At 49.8% G+C, this 15,331-nt stretch overlaps 1 protein-coding gene across 1 annotated transcript in view; it reads left to right on the top strand.

Moving 5' to 3' along the window:
* LOC138223991 (latent-transforming growth factor beta-binding protein 3-like) overlaps window positions 1-4,009 on the top strand; it is a 44,831-nt gene extending 40,822 nt beyond the window's left edge. Inside the window, exons 15-18 of the mRNA XM_069180181.1 lie at window positions 947-1,108; window positions 1,987-2,076; window positions 2,712-2,843; window positions 3,824-4,009. Of these exons, the coding sequence (XP_069036282.1) occupies window positions 947-1,108; window positions 1,987-2,076; window positions 2,712-2,843; window positions 3,824-3,978 (539 nt within the window). The 3' untranslated portion in view covers window positions 3,979-4,009. The remainder of the gene's footprint in view (window positions 1-946; window positions 1,109-1,986; window positions 2,077-2,711; window positions 2,844-3,823) is intronic.
* Window positions 4,010-15,331: the final 11,322 nt, after the last annotated feature.

The following is a 15,331-nucleotide window of genomic DNA, read 5'->3' as shown; positions in this document are numbered from 1 at the left end:
ACGCGCCTGCTGGCTTCTGGGTGATTCGTCAATACAGGAATGTGCCGCAAACAGGTCAGAGATGACACCGCAGAGCGGACCTGTTCGGCTCGTCTCGCCAGCCTGGCCGCTGTACCGAATGATCCAAAGGTCAAGAGCTGCCTCCGTCAGCAAAGGCTGGGCAGCAGGATCTGGGAGGGGAGGGGGGCTTGTTTCAGAGCTGATCCTGAAGCAGTCGAGAACGGAAGCAGGGTTCGAGAACAGATTCAGTGACGCCATCTGGCCTGACCTGCTCCTCAGAGACGCGTTTTGAATAATAACAACACCAATATAGCACTTTACAGGTCATGGGGATCCCCCTCCACCACCAGCAGTGCGCAGCCCCACCTGGATGAGGCGCCAGTCTGCTCCCCACACCCCAGCTCTCAGTGGGGAGGAGAGCAGAGTGATGGAGCCAGTTCAGAGATGGGGGTTATTAGGAGGCCATGATGGGTAAAGGCCAGGGGGAAATTTGGCCAGGACACCGGGGTAACACCCCTACTCTTCTCGAGAAACACCCTGGGATTTTTAATCCGCACAGAGAGTCAGGACCTCAGTTTTACGTCTCATCCGGAGGACGGCGCCATTTTCAATATAGTGTCCCCGTCATTATACTGGGGCATTAGGACCCACATAGACCGCAGGGTGAGCGCACCCTGCTGGCCCCACTAACACCTCTTCCAGCAGCAGCCTAAGCTTTCCCAGGAGTCTCCCTTCCAGGTACTGGCCAGGCTCACACCTGCTGAGTCTCCAGTGGGGCTGCCGGTGAAGCTAAGCAGGCGTTCAAGTTGACAAGCCGCCCCCAGAACACGCAGTAGCTCTTGACGCGAGCGTTCTTCCGCAGCGAGGGCATTCTGGGAAGGCGCTCCCAGACCTGTAAGGCGTCTCTGTGTCTCTTTCTCTCTCTCTTCCTCTCCTCCTCCACCAGACCGCACTGCTGCCCACAAGGACGTGTGCTTCCTGCAGGTGGACGAGGACCTGATCTGCAGCATGCCCCAGAACCGCCTGCGGGTCACCTACTCCGAGTGCTGCTGCCACTACGGCCGGGGCTGGGGTCCCGAGTGCCGCACCTGCCCCCAGCGCAACTCAGGTACCCCCATCTGCTGCACCTTCGCCATGGTAGAGTTTCCAGGAGGTACAGCAGACTCCCCCAGCAACCCAGGGTGCAGTCAAGCTATCAGGATTCCCTGCCCTGCTGCTAGGGCTAGGGCTAAGGTTAGGGTTAGGATGAGGGTAACCTAACCTAGGCCCTGTGACACTAAACAAGCAGGCTTGTGAATCCAGCTCTTCTAATCCAGTAGAAATACTGCTCTTCTCTCCCAGGCGGTTTCACTGGCAAATACTGCTCACTGGTTAACTCTGCCTGCGGATCACGCCGGAACATTTCTGCGCTGAAATGTCTGCTGCACAACCTGTACTTATTCGCTCGTACATCTCAGTGCATTAGTCATCACAGGGACTAGTGAGCAGGAAGGGCCGCTTCATGTCACAATTTGTGGAAACCCTCGACAACACGGAGACTCTCCAGCATTTTCCCAAAAGTATTTTGTGCCTAATTCGGAATGTTGTCAAATTTTGCGATACCGTCAGTGGATTAGGGTTAGGGTTAGGGTTAGGGTTAGGGTTAGGGACTACGGTTCCCATTTAAAAAAATATATATATATTTTTAAATTGTTACCGTTGTATTGTTCGTAAGAAATGCGTACAGGCAGGCTAGAACTGTTACCCTGTGTTGCAAAATCAGTGCCGGTTCAAATCATGGATTCATGACCGGTCACCATCGTCAATGTGGTCCCCAGCACACATCGCATGATCGGAAAGCTGCTTGGTGTACCCGGGGGCGCAGTTTTCCTGTTTGCGCCCCCTCCCTCCCAGCATGCCTTTCTGTGTCTACGAATGCGCGAAGCCCGGACGATTCGTTGCAAGGCGGACAGGGGGGCCAACCATCTCCCTTTCTGTCCCGGCCAGTTATCTTCAACCGGCTGTGCGAGCTGCACCTGGACACTGAGTCGGACGGGGAAGGCGAGTTCCTGGCTGCGTTCTCCAACTACAAGCCCGGTGAGCTGGCGCCGTCGGCCCCAGACGCCTCTGGGCTTGGTTACTGCACAGAACTGGGCGAACGGCCTGGGTGCTCCTGGATTTTGGGTCTCATCAAGTTAATGACCAGTTAAATCCCTCTAAAGCAGGGCTCTCCAGTCCAGATCCCGCAGGGCCTTCTGGTTTTTATTTCAACCTGACTAGTCAATTAAAGAGTTATTTTTTAATATAGTATATATTATAGTATAGTAAATTGTAGTTTATTATAGTATAGTTAATACATATAGTCTTTTACTTCGTATGAAGTCAAGACATTGACTGTTAAAGGTACAAGAGAGTTCGGGACACCAGGATCAGAATTGTACCTAGGTAGCATGTTGCTATGTTGTCCCTCCCCCTAACTGTCTCGTTCTCATTTACTTGTGTCTTCCTGCCACCCCTCCCTTGCTCCATCTCACGTGCCCCTTTCTCCCTTCCCATTATCCCCCCCTCGTGCTGTGCCCCTTCCCATCATCCCTCTCTCCTCTCTGTTCCTATACGTCTCCCTCCTTTCTCCCCTCCCATCATCCCCTCTTGTGCCCTTTCCCGTCATCCCTTTCTCTCTCTCCACCACCTGTTTCTCTGTCTCCTCCTCCTTCACTGTCCCTCTCTCCCAGAAGGAGACAGTTCGGAAGAGGACTCGGACGAGTGCAGCTGTGCCAACGGGCGTTGCGTGCGCTCCTACCTGGGCACCATGTGTGAGTGCAACCCTGGCTTCAGGCTCGACCACACCAGGATGCGCTGCATCGGTAGGTACCCTACAGAACAGAACCTCCAAACTCCTCTCTCCTTCCTCCCTTCCCATCGTTCCCCCTCTTTCTGTGTCCTTTCCCATCATCCATCTCTCTTCCTCCTTCCTCCCTTCCCATCATTCCCCCTCTTGCTGCGTCCTTTCCCATCATCCATCTCTCTTCCTCCTTCCTCCCTTCCCATTATTCCCCCTCTTGCTGCATCCTTTCCCATCATCCATCTCTCTCTCCTCTCTTTTGGCCGTAGTGATGGCAGAACAGTGCTCCAGCACTTAAGAGAGAGTAACTGGGCTAGACACCCCCCCCCCACCAGGCTCTCCCAACACAAACAGCTGCTTAGTTTTGGATTAGTTTTGGGCCGAAAAATGAACGTCCTTCCTGTTATTGTCCCAGATACCGAAATTTACTTTGCAGGCAGAATCAACAAAGCACGCAATACATTTAACACCACATGAACCCATTACCTAATAAGAGACATGCATTAGGAGATTAAATATAAATATAAATAAAATATGCAATGATTTTTTTTCTCCAAATAAAGCAGGTTTATAGCTGTGGGAATAAAAGATAACCTAGTTGTACTGAACTTGAATCGAGGTGGTCTAAATCGACAGATCTGGATGGAAGGTGTCATGTTGTTCGAAATGATCTCCGCTGTGTAAGGTGATGACGGGCGGTGATTGTACTGGTCTTCTGCACTGCTTGTTTCTGCCTTCTGTAGCTGTTTTGCACCAGCGATGGTGCTGGTCTTCACAGTCCTGCTCAGTCTGTTTTTGCTGTGTTGCATGTATTCAAGCTACCAAACCAGGCCCCCCCCAGTGACTGTCGGGACGGGTTCGGTGGAGTCTCTGTAGGATAACGTTAGGGTTGTGGGGACACACATTTGAAAGAGCAGAGAATTCCTCGGGAGGTGGTGGTGCCAAATGGAGTCGCTGACACGTGTTCCCCCCCCTCTCTCTCTCTCTCTCTCCTCCCCCCAGACATCGACGAGTGCGCGGAGCTGAGCGCGCGGGCCTACCCCTGCCAGAACGGCCGCTGCGTCAACGTCCCGGGCTCCTACAAGTGCCTGTGCAAGCAGGGCTTCAGCCACGCCGCCAAGCCCAACGTCTGCGTGCGCCGCGGCCGGGCTCCCTAGCGCCCCCCGCTGGGTGCCTGCGCTCTCTCTCCCTCTTGCCCCCCCCCGTCACTCTCTGTCTCCATTCTTCCCAGCTCCCCTTTGCCTTCCCCCCACCCTTCCCCCCCCCGAGGCTCGTCCAGCTCACGGGTCTCCCAGCAGGTCATTGTCCTTCTGCTTCCAGTCATTTCCCAGCATTCCTGTGGCAGGGTGCCTCTGGGGCCCTGCCGAGACGAGGAGGAGGGGAGAGATAGAGTTCACGGGCGACACAGATTCCCGGCTGTCGTCGTGTCGGGGAGGGGGTGGGACCGGGGCAGAGACGCAGAAAAGCCCGCACACAGATTGTAGCATCCGGCCCAGGTACCTTATTTAAAATGGCCGACTCCCAGAAGGCTCTGCCACCCGGCGTCCTGATTGGCTGCCCATCCGGAAGGAGCCGTCAGCAGGGCGAGTTGACTCGTGCGTTCCCGCAATCCTGACTGAACTCGAGGCCTCTTCCTAAAGGGCTGTTCTCCTATCGTCGCCCGGACGAGTGAAGCAAAACCGTCTGGACGCAGCGCAGACGTCTTGTACGACAGACACCAAAAACATGAATAAAACGCATTTCCCGGCCACGTCCGCCAACGCCAGGCGGCGGGACTCACGCTTTCCATTCAGTGCTTCCGTTGGCGGATTTCTCTTTCTGCTCGAGCTGAGAGACGCTGATAAAAGAGGGGGGCACCCCCCCCACACAGTTCCCCCCCCCTCAGAGACCAGTGCAGAGACTGAAACAAAGACCCCCAATAAAAAGGGCTGCTGATCCCTTGGTAGAATAAGTTTGTTCCCCCCTCCCCTTGTGACCTTTAAACATCGAGGACCAAGATTGTTCCTTCGTGTGCCGGACGTTACCCTTTGGTGCCTTGTCTCGAAAGACTCTGAAATCCCGGGCCCCTATCGGAAGTTTCGGAAGATCCCCGCAGCTCCGGGGGCTCGGACCGACTTTTCAGATCGCCGGCGGCAGCGTCCCCCCCCCTCCCCCAGGACTGAAATCGCCCAATTCCTTCAAAGCCCGGCCGCCGCGAGCACAGAGGTAAAAACGAACAAACGTCCCAGCTCTCGTCCGGGCAGGTCATAGCGCTGTCTCGCTCTGAGACAAGAGCTGCCCTTTCCTGACTACCTGGGAAAAAAAATTGGACTGGAAGCTCGACTCCAGAGATGATGGTCCAGGTAAAAGAGAGAATTCTGAGTTTTTAGGAATTCTGGCGCGGGACGAGGGTCACAGGATGTCCTGACAGTTGGTCTACTAAGTCATCTTGAATCGCCTGTTTTATCGTCTCTCAACTGGGCGACACTTGTAAGTTAATCAAGGAAGCAGGTCATCGGTTTAATTAAAGGGAACTCGAGTCTAGCTGGAGGGATGCTGTATCTTCACTTTTGTTTTTTGGTGCCAAATGATCTTTTAAGTGCTTTATTTTAAAAAAAAGTCACCTTATTAAAAGGATCTTGGGTCGAGTAAACATGGTTTTTCGCCATCGCTGGATTCCAAGCAGTGAATTGGCGAAACTCTTCAGGACCGGGGATGAAGACCTGGCTTTAAGGCAAGACGTGCGATTTCTTGCACCTGAGACAAGAGCCCTCAAAAACCAAAAGAGATTTATTATGCTTTACTAGCACTTAAAGAATGCCAGGGCGCTTGATAATTCAACACGTTGTTTCCTGTCTTCGGTACAACGAGAGTCACCCTTTGGGAACTGTGACCTCATGCTCACAGAGGCAACAGAAGTATGTGGACTTTGTGATTCTTACTTTCTGACAGATATGCATAGTTTTGAAAACCACTGAATTACTTATTTTCAGTTGGTTTTGTAACCTTTTTATTATTTCCAATAACTGATCCATGAAAAAAAATGTGTTGCAGTATTTACTCAGTTGAGCACAGGTGTCATGCTTTTTTAAAATATGAATTTCTTTCAGTCTGAGGTCAGCTTTGTAATACTTATTTCTCTCCTCTCAAACCACGCTGCAGTGGATTGCTGTAAAAGGCATTTTGGGGCAGGTGCTCTTTACACTGCAGTGCAGACATCCTAGACACAATCAGGAGTTCCAATGGGCAACACGAGCATCAACATTTCACTTAGAATAGGGGTGTCAGGACCTGCTCTAATTATTTAACAAACAGGATAATGACAGTGCTCCTAACAAGGCTCGGAGGTGTACCAACGTGTACTTTAACCAACTGTGAAAGATCTTAAGAAACGAAAAAAAACCTTTATTAGTTCAATGAAGTCCATAATGAGGTTAATGAATTGACTTAGTGACTTTGGACCATAAGATAAATAGATAAGACTTTATTGTCTTATAGTCTAGCCCAAGACAAGCAAAAACAGACATCAGAATAGATTAAAAATTATACAAAACAAATATAAAATAAAAATAAATACATAGGTGTGTGCAAAATATGCTGATCATAGTCACTGTAAAAACAATAAAATATGTGCAAATATGGTTTATTCAGATAGTCCAAAAAGTACAATGGAGCACCATGCTGTCCATAGATTAGCAGATGAGGGGCTAACAGTCCTAGCCTAGTCCTTGGGCAGTGTTATACACCCTGACAGCCGCCGGGAGGAAACACCTGCGGAAACGTTCCCTTGAGCACCGTAGCTGGAGCATCCATGCATAAAAGCAGAACACACCACACTCTCCAGGAATCAGCTTTGAGACTCGGGGTGCCTTCAGTTGTGTTTTCAGTTATTCTTGCAATTTGGGATGTTATCCATGCAAGGGCACTCTGGTGAGGCTTCTAAACCTTTACTTTACCTTGCAGTCGAGTCTTCGAATACTCAAGGTGAACTATACAGTACATATGCAGCCAATAGGAAGTATTGCAGTAGCTGTTCAACTGCATGAATCAACCAGGCCTAATTGACAGGCAATCCCTCATCATGAACATTTTTTTGCTCTTCTCAGCAGATCATGATAAAAGGCTGCTTTTTTGTACTGCAGAGTACAGATCCTTTGTAATCCACTGTAAGCTAAAAAAAAATCGGTTTTAATTGCCCCTAACGGTAACAGATCCGGACTGTTTCCACACCAAGTTGGAAAAGTACTCGGCAGAAAGCCTGATGGAGAATAATATCTCTAGCTTTTGAACAACAGTGCCTGTCTCCTGGGTTGTTTTAACGCACAGCATGTGAAATAAGAGTCTCGTCTTTTTTCTTACTCCTTCTACTCTAGGGGAGAAGCCATAGGCAAGATGAAAAAGATCCTGTGAAAAGATGGCATTTCTCTTCTGTGTTCTCTTGCTAGATCTGCACCTTAAAAATCTGTAAAACTTGCTTTTAAAAAAAAAAACATTGTTAGCAGCCTAAAGCTGATCTGCACCTGTCACAGACAAAGTGAAATGCTGACTTTGGAAATAAAGGGCATTTTGAATATTTTTTATGCTGCATTTCTATATGGGATTCCTACTTTTTTTTTTACTGCTCCCTCTCGTTAAATCTTCAGTCTTATTATTGACTGTTAGACTTGCACTTTTCCACGTTTTTGCCAATAAGGTGTCAAAATACAGCCCGTGTCTTCTTGCAAGAGTCTGCCGTCAGTGTGTCGCTTAAAGTAACGTAAACAGAGCTAGAAGCACAGGAAATACAGTGCAGAACCTTGGAGCTACTGCATTAGTACAAGACAAAGGACAAACTGGCAGCCCCACTGGAGCTCAGCAGGTGTGAGCCTGGCCAGTACCTGGAGGGGAGACTCCTCCTGGGAAAGCTGAGGGTGCTGCTGGAAGAGGTGTTAGTGGGGCCAGCAGGGGGCGCTCACCCTGAGGTCTGTGTGGGTCCTAATGCCCCAGTATAGTGAGGGGGACACTAGACTGTAAACAGGCGCCGTCCTTCGGATGAGACGTCAAACCGAGGTCCTGACTCTCTGTGCTCATTAAAAATCCCAGGGTGTTTCTCGAGAAGAGTAGGGGTGTACCCCCGGTGTCCTGGCCAAATTTCCCCCCTGGCCTTTACCCATCATGGCCTCCTAATAACCCCCCTCTTTGAACTGGCTCCATCACTCTGCTCTCCTCCCCACTGAGAGCTGGGGTGTGGGGAGCGGACTGGCGCCTCATCCGGATGGGGGTACACACTGCTGGGGGGTGGAGGGGGATCCCCATGACCTGGAAAGAGCTCCGAGTGGAGGGTCCCGAAAGGCGCTATAGAAGTGTAAAATGATCAAGATGATTATAATGAGAACAGCTATGGCGATGATTATAAATAAGAATTAATGGGCGAACGTTAATGGTGATATGCGGGACTCAATCTCGCATCCCGATAGCCTTCAAGCTGTAGCACTGGAGCATAAGGATGCCGGCTTTTAAAATCAAGCTGGGAACGCTGAAGTGTTGAGGTGTCGTCGATAGCTCACCGGGGACACCAACATCCAAGGAGTGAGCGCGTGGAATTCTTGGTGCGACACTGTGCGACTGGCTTAACCTGCTTGGTTAACGGGCAGCCCTCCTGGCCATTGGAGGCTTGAACCCCCCCCCAGGAGGGATCAGCCCAGGGGCACCTGCAAGGCTGGGGGAGGGCCGCCTGAGACAAATGCGGGCAAACGCGAGACAATTGTGGCGCTGTGGCTTGTCGTGAAGGGGGCTGGTCTGTGGTCGGCAAGAGTCTGGGTTCACATCTCCCGAACACACTGTGTTGGGGAAGATCTCGGTTCAAATTGCCTATACGGCTCTGTGGTTAAGGATCTGTGCCTGAGACTGGGAGGTTGCTGGTTCAAATCCGGCAGCTGGCAGAGGCATCCTACTCTGTTGGGCCCCTGAGTGAGGCCCTTCACTCCAGCTGCTCCAGGGGCGCTGTATAAATGACTGACCCTGTGCTCTGACCCCCAGCTTCTCTCCCTGTCTGTGTGTCTCATGGAGAGCAAGCTGGGGTCTGTGAAAAGACATGTTCCTAATGCAAGAAATTGTATAGGGCTAATAAAGCAACATCATCATTATTATTAAATGCAAAGGCAGGTGTTTCTTGTCATTATAGAGAGCTTATTTCCGTAATGATGGCAATCTGGTACAGCTCTCTGACCACCTGCTACCTCCCGCGTGTGGCTGAAGACCACCTGACAGGGACCCAGACGCCTGTAGGACGAGGAAGCGTCAGGAAAGAGGGGTGTGGCAGCTGAAATCGAGCTCCCCCCCGTCTGTAAGAGCGCCCCCTAGGGACGACATCCGAGCAGGCAGGCTGTAGCACCATCAGAGTGGCAAAGGAGCAAGTTGGAGGGAAACATTTCATCCTGAGGAGAGGAGATCATCTTATTGATCCGATCCCTTTCAACCAACTGCTGAAGGCAACGGACTTGATCGGATTATAGTCAAACCCTTAGCTAGGGTTAGGATAATTAGAAAACATGGAGGATGTTTGATGGCATGGTTGTGTTCTAGGACAGAAAGGATTTTTAGGAAAAGTGATATATCTTCACAATTTGTTTCTTGCCTATATGGCTCTCTGCACTGCTTTGCCCTAAATGGGAATGATGACTTAAAAGCATAAGTTTGAAAGAAAAGGCTTCAGCTTTTTAAACTGTTGCATTTGGCATGTAATCCACTGGCATTTTTAACAGTTACAGCTAATATGTATGGGCTATTCCTGACTCTTAACCTATTTAACCCTGAAACAATGCTCATGGAGAACACCGTTCAACACTGCAATTTCTAATGACAGAATACTCTTCAAAAAAATAAAAATGTAGCCCAGTTCAAGGCCTAAAGGCGATTTAAAAGAGGGGGGTTTCAAATATTAGAAAAGCGCTACGTTAAAGGAAAGGTGGCAGAGCTTGCGATGAACCGAGGGGGGCAGAGACAGGGGGAGGAAGGTTATACTTCAGAAGCAGAACCGTAAAGGAATAAAACAAATTCACCCTCCCAAGACGCTTAAGTCCAAGCGGAGCAAAAGTTTGGACTAAACCTATGGAAGCCCTTTTCCGCCAGGGAGTAAAAAAAAAACGCGCTATGGTATCTCAGAATTGCGACTTAGTAACTCAGAATTGCGACTTTATATCTCACATTTGCGACTTCGAAAAAGCCCATATTTCATTGTCCTCTTGTTACCCTACCTGGGTTCGCGCCCCCCTGCATGGGCTCGAACCCAGGTCTTGCCAGCTGAGCTAAAGAATTACTAAGTCGCTTCCATACTAAATTCCATACTCGAGCAGACTAATGAAGGGGAAAAAAAACTCGGGAAGAGAAAGCAGACAGCGCACCAGGACTCAAAGATCCAAAGATGGGAAAACCTACCAGGGGGAAAAAAAAGATTATAGAGAACCAGCAGGAGAGAAAGAGAAAAAAAACGTCGCAACAGATCCGCCCCGACAGCAGCCACCAGCTCGGCTTTCCGACACGCCGCGCAGCGTCGGAGAAACACCGGATTGTGATCCAGAGGAGGTGAAGGTGTTTTTTTTTAAAAAAGAGAGAAACCGCACGAAGCCCAAAGTAGAAAAACCCTTGAAAAACAGAAAACAGGGCCGGCTGTTTCTCAACCACGACGGTGTCTCGTTTCTTTTCGGTATGGAATACAAAACGTTCGTTTTGTTTTGTCAAGCCCGTCGAACAAAAACAACCGACCAGATGTCCAGAACGGAAAATGGCTTTATTTCAGTTCCAGTTTAACAATCTAAAATAAGGACGTTTTAGCATCTCCAGACCTTGTGAGCATACACACTGCTGTGCAGATGTCTGGGATATTTTGCATTTGGTAATTTCAGGCTTAAAGAGACTAAAACCGTGTCTTGGATCTAGTTTCTCTTTGCTGTGAAGAATCATATTACATATAGATACAATTTAAAGGCGACATTCCTGCTAGAAGCTAAGAGCTTCACAGCCTAATTGAAGACAACAGTGTTGACCGATTAGCAATATCGGAAGGCTCTGTAGTCAAAGCAACACGAATCTTCATCCTATTCCTTCCGGATACGGCGCTCAGGAAGTTCTTCTACTTGTTAGGGCAGCTGTCCTGGGCTCGTTAATTACGGTTTCTCGTTAATTACTGAATGCGCTCGTGAATTCGGATTACACCCTGCCTCTGGTATCGCCTACTGCAATTTCATGCTTCATGCTAACAGACTGTCCTGACCTGTGTTTCTGCAGCCCAGCCAGAACCCTTTTAAATTTTCTAAACTATGTATAGAGAGGAGAGGACGCTGTTAATGAGGACACCCGCCTACGAGCCAATTAAATCAGATGGTTAAAGCCGGTGAGATCAGCCACTGCAACACTTTCTGCTGGCCGCTCATTAGTAGTTTATCTTGTGACCACGTCGTTAAGCAGTTTTGCCGGAGGGAATTTGAGATTTTACTCGATGATGACATTTGAAACCTAGTTTTCCCCACACACCGAGCAGCAGTACTAGATCGGAGCTGTTCAAAATGCTAGAAAACTCGAGTAAAACTGTTACAGTAGGTACATTTTTGATGCTGAAAACGTTCATCTGCTATTGTGAATTAATCTATGAGTTGGCTTCATCTGCTCTCCTCCCCACTGAGAGCTGGGGTGTGGGGAGCGGACTGGCGCCTCATCCAGGTGGGGCTGCACACTGGTGGGGGTGGAGGGGATCCCCATGACCTGTAAAGCGCTTTGAGTGGAGTGTCCAGAAAAGCGCTATATAAGTGTAGGCATTTCCACAGCAGTGTGTGTGTTGATCACTTTCGCTAGGTTGCAAGTTCGGAATACAGAGATCCAAAAACCCGCAGGGTTTATATAGCGACGCGGGCAACTTCAGCACCTCTCCTTCTCTGCCCACTCCTTATACCCGCCAGCATAATTCCGGGCCCTGAAAGTAACGAGAGAGAGAGAGAGAAAACGCCCTCAGTTACGAAGGACTCAAGAAGCAGCAGGAAAAAACACCACGTGGCATGCACTGTGATGCACTGGAGAGCAAGTTTCCCTTAAGATACTTCAAATACCGTTTCCTCTCAATATTATATCCTGGTTTCCCTGCTGAAGATGAACTGAATTAGTTTCATCCCTACTTACATGACATAACTGCAATAACAACTTTCAGTCATCCCAGGAGCTAAGCCTGAACTGACCCGATCGGTATTCTCAGTGTCCACCAGTAGGAGAAGCTCTTCCCAACACACCTACTGGTCATCCCCACCCTGGGAGAACCCTGATCTTTCCCGGGGGAAACTCCGAGGAGACCCCGGCTCCAACTCATAGACCAAAGCTGTCGGGAGTACTTCCTGGCGTCGACCAGTAGGAGGCGCCCTTTATCACCAGCGCCAGCAATTCCTCATCGACACCCTCTAATCCAGTGACAGGGTGCTGTCGGACGGGGTGATCCATCTCAGATGTGGCTTGCTCATCAATTAATTACCAAATCGAACCAACAGGATTAATTAATCAGATAGAAGGAACAAATTAGCGGCTCAGCAGCTGATTGCAAGGCCTGTACTGAAATAGCTTTAAGAGGCACAGGGCGAAATGGATCGCCAGGAAAGCATACTTCTCGAATCCGAGGGCGCGTGCTGTCTCTGTGGCCGTTGCCCCTCGGCGACCCATCTGACAGTGGAAGACGAGCCGGGGGGCGTCTGGGGGGGGCTTCTGCACACCGTACTTGTCCTGGAAGGCCGCCGGGTCCAGGGCCAGCTCCTGCTCCACAGCGCCCACTACAGGGCGGGAGAGGAAACGCGCCACTGCATTACAAACAGTCCCTGGTATCCGGAAGAAACGGGGACGAGGGTGGGGTTCCGGGTACGAGGCCTTTTCGGATAGACAAGATTAAAGCAAGTGGGCACGCAGTGAGGCCAAGCAAAAGCTCAGGGCACCTTCACAGTAATAAAACCCTGAAAGGAAATCATGTAGGTCATAAGGGAATGGAAATATATTCAAACAGAACCAGATTCCATTTATTTAATTAATTAAATCATTGTTTTTATATATATAATTTTAAGTTCTGATCACTTTATCGGCCATATACAATTTCTTGCATTAGGAATGTGTCTTTCCACAGACCCCAGCTTGCTCTCCAGGAGACACACAGACAGGGAGAGAGAAGCTGGGGGTCAGAGCGCAGGGTCAGCCATTTATACAGCACCCCTGGAGCAGCTGGGGTGAAGGGCCTTGCTCAGGGGCCCAACGGAGTAGGATTGCTCTGCCGGCCACAGGATTCGAATCGGCAACCTTCCAGCCAGTGGCACAGATCCTTAGCCACCGCTCCAATTACTTATTTTATTAGTAATAAAATGATAAATGATTATTAATTATCCCCTGATGAAGCTTCAGCAACATCATAAATTAAGTGTGGGCACTTAAATATGAATTCACTTTTAATTTTAGTATCTAACCTAAAAGTTTTTAAAAAAACAGTCCTTAACACTAGGTTTTTGCTCATTTATACTTAAGACTCCTCAGGCTTCTGGGTGGAAAGTGAGCAAAACATTGCGATAGGTGCAGGACTTACATTATCGCTCAGATTTGAGTTTTTTATTGGTTATTGATTTCTTTGATCGTTCTTTGAAGGGAGTTGACAGTATATATGAAAGACCCAGCTGTGCTCTAGCCTGTGAGAAACCCAGATTATGTTAGTCATGGTCTTCTGGCTCAGAATGTTACACATTTTTTTACACAAAGAGGTCAAAAAACATAAATCCAGACCAGGGAGGGGGCTTTAAAACTCCTCTGTCCCAGCTGCTTTCTAAGAAATGGCTGGATGCCATCCATCGGTCAAGACAGGAGGCATCACTTTACACAGAGGGCGGTGGGGGTGGGGAACAAGCTGCCCAGCCCTTTGGTTGAAGCCCCTACCCTGGCTGCTCTCAGGACACAGCTGGATAAGATCCTCCAGTCGGGACAGGAGACCCTTCTTTACACAGAGGGTGGTGGGGGTGTGGAATAAGCTGCCCAGCGCTGTGGTTGAAGCCCCTACCCTGGCTGCTCTCAAGACACAGCTGGGTGAGATCCTCCAGTCAGGGCAGGGAATACCCCTTTACACAAAGGGTGGTGGAAGTGTGGAACAAGCTGCCCAGACCTGTGGTTGAAGCCCCTACCCTGGCTGCTCTCAAGGCACAGCTGGGTGAGATCCTCCAATCAGGACAGGAGGTCCTTCTTTACACAGAGGGTGGTGGGAGTATGGAACAAGCTGCACAGCCAGGCTGTTGAACCCGACACCCTGTTTATTGTTCAAGAATGGGCTCGATATGGCTGAATGCCCCCACCCTCCTCTCGTTAGGACCTGCCTTGTGTTTTCAAGAGCCGGGCTGTAGGAGGCTTACCGGGAATGTGGATAGAGCCCGGAATTTTCCCCTTGTCCACCTCCTCTTGGGTGCGCACGTCAACCAGCAGCAGGTCTGGGCTCTTCCCCAGGAGGGCCTTGAGCTCGGAATAGGAGATCACTTTGCCTGCAGGGACCACAGACCCATGAGACCCATGTAGTTATCACTGCGCCTTTCAGGGCAAACTGTATCGGATAAAAACAGCCAGGCCAGCTCCTCACGTGTATTCCAAAACAGCAAAGGCTGTCTTCCGCCCCGTGAGCACTTAAACAGCAAGCATGGAGTGGAATGGAAAAAATAATAATTTGCGTCTAACAATTTCTGTTCTATTCATGCACAGAACAGTGGCCATATCACCCTGCAACTCACAACTAGCAACCCACTGGAGCTCAGCAGGTGGGAGCTTGGCCAGTACCTGGAAGGGAGACTCCTGGGAAAGCTTAGGCTGCTGCTGGAAGAGGTGTTAGTGGGGCCAGCAGGGGGCGCTCACCCTGCGGTCTGTGTGGGTCCTGATGCCCCAGTATAGTGACGGGGACACTAGACTGTAAAAAGGTGCCGTCCTTTGGATGAGACGTAAAACCGAGGTCCTGACTCTCTGTGGTCATTAAAAATCCCAGGGTGTTTCTCGAGAAGAGTAGGGGTGTTACCCCACTGTCCTAGCCAAATTTCCCCCCTGGACTTTACCCATCAAGGCCTCCTAATAACCCCCCTCTCTGAACTGGCTCCATCACTCTGCTCTCCTCCCCACTGAGAGCTGGGGTGTGGGGAGCGGACTGGCGCCTCATCCAGGTGGGGCTGCACCCTGCTGGGGGTGGAGGGGGTCCCCATTACCTGGAAAGCGCTTTGAGTGGAGTGTCCAGAAAAGCGGTATATAACTGTAAGCAATTATTATGATTATTATTATTATTACAAAACTAAATTATTACAAATTAAATAGAAAGAGAGTTGACAGGGTGGCGCAGCAGTTAGTCTTGTTGCCTTGCAGCACCTGGGCCCTGGGTTCCATTTGTGGGCATCTGTCTGGGTGGAGTTTGCACGTTCTGCCTATTTTTCCATGAGTTTCCTCCCACAGTGCAAAGACATGCTGGTAGTTTTATTAGTTTCTGGGAAAACTGGCCCTGGTGCGAGTGTCTGTGTGTGT

Source organism: Lepisosteus oculatus, chromosome 18 (assembly GCF_040954835.1).
Source record: "Lepisosteus oculatus isolate fLepOcu1 chromosome 18, fLepOcu1.hap2, whole genome shotgun sequence".
NCBI lineage: Eukaryota > Metazoa > Chordata > Actinopteri > Semionotiformes > Lepisosteidae > Lepisosteus > Lepisosteus oculatus.
The sequence above is the reverse complement of the archived record's forward strand: the minus strand, read 5'-3'. Positions and strand labels throughout refer to the sequence as shown.